At 43.5% G+C, this 9653-nt stretch overlaps 1 protein-coding gene across 1 annotated transcript in view; it reads left to right on the top strand.

The window, feature by feature from the left end:
• The first annotated feature begins 942 nt into the window (after positions 1–942).
• LAMC2 (laminin subunit gamma 2) overlaps positions 943–9653 on the top strand; it is a 51419-nt gene continuing 42708 nt past the window's right edge. The window contains exon 1 of the mRNA XM_011361262.2: positions 943–1089. Coding sequence (XP_011359564.2) covers positions 1011–1089 — 79 coding nt within the window. The 5' untranslated portion in view covers positions 943–1010. The remainder of the gene's footprint in view (positions 1090–9653) is intronic.

Below are 9653 nucleotides of genomic sequence, written 5' to 3'. Positions count from 1 at the left end.
CACCAGTCCCCTTAGGGAAAGGGACGATGCAGGATATACCAAGATTTGTAGTTTCCTAGCTGTCGCCCACTTCACCTAGCACAGTGGACGTGAATAATATTCAACAGCTCGTCCCAGCAAACATTTTCTAAGGGGCCTGTAGAGAATGGCAGGAGAAACATTCTGTGAGATGGAAAGGGAATAGAAATGTGGACCCACTTTCTCACTCGATTTAACAGAACGTTTATTTTGCGTGGACTGTGAGCTAGATCTTGTACGAGTCGTTAGGGGTGGAGAGCGATATCTCCTCGCCTTCACCGCCAGGCGCAGGGACTTAGAGATGTTAGACAGTAGATGGGAGAGGGAAATCGTAGGGACTCAGGAAAGGAGCCCTTGGCCCAGCCTGGTGGTGATGAGGGAAGGGATTAGGTGTCAGCAGAGTGGGTGGGCCGGGGGTAGGGCTGCTAACCTGGCCGGAGGAAGAACTGGGCCCTGTGGTAACTCTCAGACCAGCCTGTTTTCCTCGATGTCTTTCTTCTAGATCAGAGCTGGTCAGGGCTGCCAACTTACTTCTGAGTTTGCGCACTTCCCACCGGGCCTCCCAGTTTGAGAAGGGGCGGGCTGCTAGCTACCTGTGTGAATTCTGCCCTGGACCACCCCGGGAGAGAGAGAGGGCTCTGGGGGGGTTCTGGCACATTCCTCCAGAAGGCTCCCTGGGCCGCAGCCTCTGCACCACACCCTCAGCCGGGCCAGGTGTGCACGAGGGGGGAGCCGGGGCTGGGGTGAGCGCTTTTTCAGCGCTGGCGTGTGCTGTTTGTCTGCCTCCTGAGGGCTGGGTCCTCCTTATTCACAGGTGAGTCACACCCTGAAACAGGCTCTCTTCCTGTCAGGACTGAGTCAGGTGGAAGAGTCGATAAAACCACCTGATCAAGGAAAACGAAGGCACAGCGGAGCGCACTGCGAGATCCGCAGGGCTCCAGGCGCCAGGCAGCGACCCCTCCAGCGGCGGACGGTGCGCCGCAGGCCCGGCCATGCCCGCGCTCTGGCTGAGCTGCTGCCTCTGCTTCTCGCTGCTCCTGCCTGCCGCCCGGGCCACCTCCAGGAGGGAAGGTGAGTTGGCTTCCAGGAGCAAACGTCGCTGCCCCGGGCTGCGACCTGGCCTTTCTGTGCACACCAAGCTGGCCGAACGCACCTCCAAGGATGCCCACTTTGTCCAGAACCTCTTTAGCTCACCCTCCTCCTCCCCCATCTGAGGCTTTTCTGGAGTCGGGGTTTCAATAAGACTAATATTACTATATAAAAGTGTCTGATTTTAAAATGTGAAGCCAACAGGTGTGCCAAACCAGGGTTTTCCTTACTTTAATAATGTTCCTTGATTGCTTTTTCTATCAAGGGGCCCGTGTGTGATCAGTAATATGTCGGTGTATAAATGCTTTTCCAATTCCGTGTTTTTATTGATGGGATTTTGGTGGGAGTGTTTTCTGTGACCGTGAACACGACAGAGAATGACCCTCTTCAAAAATCCTTCTGGAATTCCTGTTTCGTCTTTGGGGTAGAAAGTGAGTCATAACAATGCTTTACTTTCACATAACGTTACTTTTTATAGTGTTTTCACATAATAGTCATTCGACAGACATTTATTGGGTGCGTGTGCATAGATCATTTGATCTTATCTAGGGCACCCAGTGGCTGTCATGTCGTGAGAAGTTCCTCTGATGTAAACAAAACTTTCTGAGAGCCTAGCAACTGTTGACTGTATGCATGTGTCAGCTATGACAACACCTAACGGGTGTTTTCCTTGTCACTTAGTCTTAGTAGTGATACTTGCCTGTATAATTACCCAGAAACTTCATGTTTATATTGCTTCCTGCACCTGATGGCATTTAAAATAATAGTTTCAATAGGTTCAAGAGCCATTTTCACACGTGTGCAATATGTAAACATGAGACAGTGTTCGCATGTACGTGGGCTCATCTTAGGTGTTCCCTTTATTACTGTGCAGTCTGGGTGATGCTGGCCTGAGTTATATTTGAATGGCATGAATATTTTAGCATATATTTGAATGCAGTCCTGTTTTGTTTTGTTTTGTTTTCCTAAAATAGTCTTGGAATTAAATTCCAGCCCATCATTGTGACTGCCATTAAAAAAAAAAAAAAATGATCATGTAGGTTAGGTTCCTTTAGAGTTAGGATAAATAGTCTTAACCTAGTGAAGTATGTCCTATAAGTAAGGATAGTCTCTGAATATTAGAATTCAGAGGGATGGCTCATAGACCAACTGCTAGAATCCCTTGGCTTAAAAAATGAAAAAAAAAAAAAAAAAGAAATGAATTTGCTCAAAGCCACACAGGCAATTATTGGCAGAGACAGAACTGGAACTTGATTCAGGGATTCTTAGGCTGGAACTTTTGGGACCACGTTACAAAAATATTGAGGAGACAATGTATATATGTTTTACATAATGGGTAATTATATATTGAAGCAATTTTGCTCTTGGTTATACTTGAATATATATGTGTTTATTAGCATTAGATAACAGAAGTTAATATGCAGGATGTTATCAATTGTTTAATAAAATCAAACTCAAAAGGACAGAGCTTAGACTCTTACTTCTCAAGGATGGCTCAGCTCTGGGCATTCTGTCTAGACCATTAAGTCAGAAGCAGTGTTCTAGTTCTTTTCCAGATGTTCCCCTTCCTTGGGGATGGACTACTTAACATATTAAGCTCCCTCCCCAAAGGGCTTCATTTTGAGGTTCAATGAAAGTGTGAAAAATTTGGCATCAGGGTAGAGCACACATGCTTTCCAGTTCATGGGATGCTGAATGTAGTGGATGTTGGACTGAAAGTATGGCACTTGCCACCTACCAAAGTGACACGCATCCGTGTCTTGTGAGCTGCACCTGTGAGGATCTAAAGCAATGACATTGCTTCTTGGTTGTCCCCCTGCAGGCAAAATTATGGCGTTAGATGTAATCAGCAAGACTTTCAGGGTTGGCTTCAGTTAGAGCACAGGTGTTAGAGTTAGCCTAACCTGGCTTCAGGGTTTGCCTCATTCACTTACTAGTTGTTTATGAGTGAGCTTTCGGGCTCCTCAGGCGCTTGGAGTCAGCTTCTTCACCTGCTAAGCGGAAGCAGTAACACTGTGCAGCCTTGTAGAGCTAGTGAAAGGATGAGAGTTTATTGTAAAGTATTATTCTAGAATGGTGAGCCCAGAATCCCAGATCAAAATGCCTAGGATCGCATTTCTTTACAAAGTCTGAAGCCAACTGTACAGGTTTAATGAACTCAGATGCCCAGAGATCAGTAAGGGAGGTAAGGACTCCCCTTCGGGAGCTCAGTTGGTGTGAGAGGATGTGGGACGTAGATCCAATGGTCTGGATCATAGTTCACGTGGGGAGGTATGACTGGAGAAGGTGCTAAAAGGAAATAGGAATGAGACTAGAAATGTAGCCAAGAATCTGCACATGCCAGGCTGTGCAGTCAGGATAGATAGTGTGCCCTGTAAGCAAAGAAGAGTTGCAGATGGTTTATAAGCAAGAGTGGGCATGGTCAGATTCATGTTCTAGAAAGGTCACTCACTCAAAGGCATAGACGATGGAGCTGATCTAGGAGAGGCCAATAAGCAGCCACTGCAGTAATCTAAACGAGAGATGATGAAGGCTTTCGTCATGGTGATAGAAATAATAAAGAGGAACTGGTTACAGAGACATTTAGAAGGTAAAATCAGAAGAATCTGGTGATCCAACGGGTGTGTGTGTGTGTTAGGAATACAAGTGGGGGGAAATCATGAGAAATAAAGAAGAGGCCAAGATGGGTGCAAGGCTTCAGGTCTGTACGAACAGTTAGCCAGTGATGCCACTAAAGGAGACGAGGGTGATAAAAGAAGCATCAGATTGGGAGCACGCTCGAGCAGTGAAGAGGAGGGGGTGGGTTCCTGTGGGGACCTGTTGACTTTGAGATGAGCGTGGCAATGTCTTATAGTCCCAGCGAACAGCTGGAACTCTGATTTTGAAGTTTAGAAGAAAAGTTTGAAATATGAAGTTGGGAGCCCGGAGATGGAAAGCAAAGCCTTGGCAATCGACGAGACTACGTGGGACATGGAGGTGAAAGAAGCCTCAACTCTTAACAAGGAGAAGGAAGAATGATGGAGGAGGAAGGAGCATTGAGGATAGAGGAGAATTAAGAGGGGTGTTTCGTTAGCCCAAGAGTTAACAGGAGTTTCAACAATGTAGGAATAATAAACAGTACTCACATGTAAAAATGTGAATATACAAAGATGAGGACTAAAATGACACCGTTGTTGGAGTCAGCCATCAGGTAAGTTTTGAAGCAATTATTCTAGAATGGTGAGCCCAGAATCCCAGATCATTATAGATCATTAATTTGGTTTCTCCTGTGGCCTGGTACCGGAAAAGAGGTGCTGCAAATAGTGGAGAGGGCCCCTGGAAAGGTTTCTACTCTCACATACATTCTGCTATTTAAATTGTTAAAGTGAAATAGCATCACGCATGAGAGTGCAGGCTCTGGGGTAAGACTGCCTAGGTTCAAATCCCAGTCCATCCTTTACCAGCGCTGGGGGTTAGGCAAGCTCCTGCACCTGTTATTCGGTTACCTCAAAGATGGCAATAATAAATAGTGGCAATTATTACATGTAAAACACTTTGTACAGTGCTTGATAAGCACTCACTGTGTGTTTAATATTACTGTTATATAACTAACTGTCCTGCCAGTATTGAATGTCAGCATATCGCCTTGTGGGTTTTTAGTGGTGAAATTTTTGAAGGCTCCTTGAATTAGCTCAGGAAAGGTGATGAGGAGCCCTTCTGCTCAGGCTGAAATGAACCCTAAGTTTTACCCAATGAAACAAATGGAGTTCCTAACAGGGAACCCAAAACAGACTGGAATTTTAAGATTAGATTTCATATCATCTCTTCTCCGTGCCTTTTGTAAACCGCCAGACCTCATCACAGATTCAGCAAAGCTGTTGCACTCTATCTAGAATATGAACAAATATAAGATGACCCCACATGAGACGGTCTCTCACTTCTCAGTGGGAAGGTCTGCACCCCCTGGACCACTGCCACCAAAAAAAATAAAGGATTTTTGCCGACTAGGTTATGAGAACATTTAGCAATATCAAGGCAGTGGTCACAAGTCTCTTTATATTTAACTTAGTAAATTTGCACAAACACATTTAAAGTCACACAATTTATAAAATAATAGCTTAGAAGTATTGGCTAGTTCATTCACATTTCATGAAGTAATTATATTCAAATTCTTTCCATTCATCTTTAGGAATGCATTCCTAAAGCCATTCTGATACAGTTTCTTTTTCACTTCAGGCTAGGTAGTTTGAGACACACAGCCCTATTCGAGTCTGCTTTTGATGCTGTCGCTGGAAAGTATATCATTTTAAAAACATTTAAAAATCATCCTTAAGCACGCATTGTGATCTTCACAACATAACTAATCTTGAAACACTTATTTATAACAATTTTCAGCACTGACAATTGTAAGATAATGAAAAATTATGAGAATTGCATTTAATACCTTGGCCTCTTTCTTACTGATAAATCTCCAAAACATTGATTGAGGTCATTTCAAATTATCGTGTCTTCCCCAAATAATACTTTATTTTTCAAATAAAGTATTTGAGAAAGTACCATATGATCTGAGAGAATTTTGAAAAGACTTAAATGTATCCTTTGTTTTTCCTGAGAGTTAAAAAAAAGGGGAAAATAAAAACTTTTACCTTTTATTCGAGTGTGTCCAATAAACAGGAGTATAGAGTTGGGTTGATCTATAAGCTGGACATTTCTGAGTAGACTTCAATTCTGGGTGCCCTGAGCTGGGGGTAGCCAGCCAGCCACTGGGTGAGCTCTGCTGATCCAAGAAGCAGAGGAAGAACTTCGATTTGTGATCAGTGTTTCTGGGAAAGTCAGAAGCGTGAAATTTATATGTCAATCCTGGGAATATTTTTCCCATTAAAGTTCTTAGTGGCTCAATTGTATTGACTTTTCTTTTCCCCAGAAAAATTTGCAAGGACAAGACTTGAAACATCTCTTATGGACCAGTGTAGAAACAGGAGCCTCATAGATTCTAGAATACTCTGATTTAGTCACAAATTAGGCCTAGTCAATTACTAAATCCTTACTGGGCTGTGTTCTAACATAACCCCCAGGTACATGATGTAATATTTGAATCATATCCAAAGCCAAAACTAAGTCTTTTCTGTCTCTCTGGGTGACTGTATGTCTGTGTATGTGCCTCCCCAACAGACATATGCTTCCTTACATCACAATTATGAAAGATGAAAAGAATGGTTCTTCCTCAGCGCCGATCAGTATAAGGACTTGAGTCCTCCCCCTGTGCTGTATCAGAGGAGAGGTGGAGAGATGGACTCTAATCTTCCTTATTTCAGCTGCTTCTTAAAGGGGCATATGACAGCTGTTGCTGGGCCATGCAGGAAACGCTCCATGCTCTTTGGGTAACAGTCAAATGTGCTTTCTGTATTGGAATGTTTTCTTTTAGAGATGATCTCATAGAAAATAGAAATTGCTTTACTGCAGCCAGAATGGTGTGGGGCTATGCGTGGATGGGTGGGTACTTTCATATAGAGTCCCTACTATGAACACTGCTGAATCCAAATGCTGCAGCTGACACAGCTCTCTCAGAGCTGAGCCCTTCGAGGTGCCAGGTGTCGGAGAAAGGGAGGCTCTTCTGTATTTCTTTCACCTTAATCTCTTTTGTTTCACCTTTGAACTCACTCAGACTGAGCCCTCAGCCTCCTCCCTTGCCCTCAACTCTTTTGCTAGGTAGACAAAAACTGGTGTCCCCCACCTCCCTGTTCATTGGGTCATTCTTTCCCTCTCCCCACTGGCTGGCTGCCTGGGCTCTGGTGTGGAGTTAGGGGAGACGTGGCCAGGTGAGGTTTCCTGGTGTTGTCCTCACTAGGCCGAGTTACCTACAGTCCACATGTGCCTTTTCTAATTCTAGGTTGTAATGTACTGTGCTATAAACTCAGTGAAAATAGATGACTCCCTTTAAGCCGTTCTCTTTCAAGAGGAAAAAATGGTGATCTGAGTTGCATTGACTCTTGATAACTTCAGACTATTTAGAGTTGAAAAGACTTGCCCAAATTTTATCATTCGAAGTGGCCGGTGGGATGAGAACACTGACCTCCGTTGTCCCTCTGCTCAGAGTATTTCATGTTGCAGACTGACTTACACTGCCGGGCACTTCCATGTCCTGGGAAACAAACGCATCAGGCAGCTGTGGCTGCGTCCGCTTAAGAGGCAGCTGTGAAAAGTGTGGGTGAGAAAACCGGATTCAGTTAAAAGACTCTTAGCGAGGGAAGTGCCATTTCGGTTTTCTTAATTCTGGTTCGAAGACATGTCGTGGTTTACCTTAAAAAGATAAAGCTGGAAGCAGACATTTACACATTAAACCGTAAAATTCAAGATCTGTTTCAATGATGAAATGTTCAGAGTTTTGTTTTAAAGTATTCGCCCAAGCTGAGAAGCACATTAAACCTTAGGAAAATCTCATGTAGGAGGTTCTAACACTAGAAAATACTTAAAAGCATCTTCATCATCACATCTTAGAATATAATATAATAAAAATATTCATCTTGTCATCTTGAGTATCTCAGATTTGGAGACTTTTTGATTTTTTAAAATTTTAAATTCATTTACTTAAAAAATTTTTCAATTAAAGTTGACATGCAATATTATATTAGTTTCAGGTGTATAACATGGTGATTAGACATTTATATAACTTATGAATTATCACTCCAGTATGGAGACTTTAATTTTGGCAAATGGGATGATCGCTTCCTGGGCCTTTGATCCCAAACTGATAGATTTCCCTTAGACTTCATGACTAATATGCAATTGGAGAATTCGTAAAAATAATTTAAAATACATTAGGATAGACTGCTATTTAAAGGACACTTTCAATCATTGCTTTTGTTCTGAAAATAAACATTTGCCAGTTATTTTTCAAGTGAGTATATTATGCTCAACTTTAATTTTATTCTCCATTTTCAGACTAGCTATTAACATGGAGGTGAAAGTTACTATCTTTGAGTGTAAGAGTTTGTCAGTGTACATGAGGCCGGTTCTTTGACTCAGTGAAAGGGAATGATATCCAATAAGATAAATTCAGATTTAATATTTTTAGTGTAACTTCTTGGAACAAACCAACTGGAGGAAGGTGGTCGGGATTGTTAGCCCCTACTTACCTCTTCCCACCATGATGCTTTTCTTTTACGAAGCAAGAATTTAAAGAAGCAGAGGCAGTAAAGATTTTTTAAAAAGTATAAGTGAAAATGAATGGGAGAGAGATAAAGATGTCTCAGTGGGGAGTGGTGTGTAAAATTAGGCTGGAAAAGTAGGTAAGACCATGAAAGTGTTTGCAGGCAATGTTAAGGAATTCTGTTTTTTTTTGTTTTTTTTTTGTTTTTGTTTTTTTTTTATCCTAGAAGTAAAGGATAAAGTTTCGAGCAAAGAGATAACTGGTAAAGTTTATATTTTGAAAAGGTTTTGTGACTGCCCGGTGGAGAGAGGCAAGAGAAATTGCAGGAGATTCAGTTAGGGAGATACTGCAGGCAAAAGGTGATTGGGGTCCGGTCTAGCGTGGCCATAGTGGAGGTGGGCTTGGGTGGACTCGAGCTATTCAATGAGTCATATCAATAAAATGTGCTGACTAGAATGTGAGCAGATGAGAAAGATGGAGAGGAACATGTAAGGATGGCTTCCGGCTTCCTGCTTTGAAGGGATGACGGTCACAAGTTTGGTTTTAAACATGTTTTCTATCAAGAGTTTTTGAGTTGGGAATGTAATGTGGTTGGCTGGACAGGAGAGTCTAAAGCTGAGAATGAAGTCTGGGCCAGGGAAGAATCTCGGCATGTCAACCGTGATCATGGTTACTGACGCCCTGGGCTTGCACGAGAGAGTTCTAGAGGGAGGAGTCATGGAGCTTCAGGGCCGGGCTTCGAGAGCTGGGGTAAGGAGAGGAGCCTATGGAGTCTTGGGTGCGGGTGGAGGCCAAGGTCAGAAGCCAAGAGGATACCTGGTGGTGTGACATTTGGGCATCCAAGGGAAGAGAGTTTCAGAAAGGAAGGAGAGAAAAAGATTCAACGTCTCAGAAAGGGAACAAGGGGCACAAAATTCTAGAAAGGAGACGCAGAGCACACACCTTCTCTCTAAATAAAGAAGGGAATTGAGTGTCACCTCTAAATGATTTATGTTTGGATTCATTCACAGGGGATCACAGGTAACTTATTTCATAGACTCGCTGCTGTTTAATCGAGTCAGTATTACTGCACTAAGTAGCTGAAATGGAAGCGAGAGCAGCAAAGCTCTACGTAATAGCAGCCAGCACTCACACCGTCAGGTTCAAACACGATGCTCAGATTCCTAGCTCCTGAGCTAGTCCCACACAGCAGCCAAGTACACTACCTGTCAAGGCTGCCTGATCGCTGCAAACTGATCTCACACTCTCAAGCCTGCCTGGCCGCCTGGCCCCTCCTCCCGTGCAGCCCCAGGCTTGCTGCCCTTTGAGATGGCAGGCAGAACGTCTTTGCAGCTCCAGGCTCACAGAGCACAGATGGGCAGGCAGTCCTGGCACAGAAATAGTTCATCTGGTGCGAGCGGCGACCTGAAGTCTCCAG

This window comes from Pteropus vampyrus, unplaced genomic scaffold, assembly GCF_000151845.1.
Source record: "Pteropus vampyrus isolate Shadow unplaced genomic scaffold, Pvam_2.0 Scaffold65, whole genome shotgun sequence".
Taxonomy (NCBI): Eukaryota; Metazoa; Chordata; class Mammalia; order Chiroptera; family Pteropodidae; genus Pteropus; species Pteropus vampyrus.
This window is presented reverse-complemented; position numbering and strand designations above follow the sequence as displayed.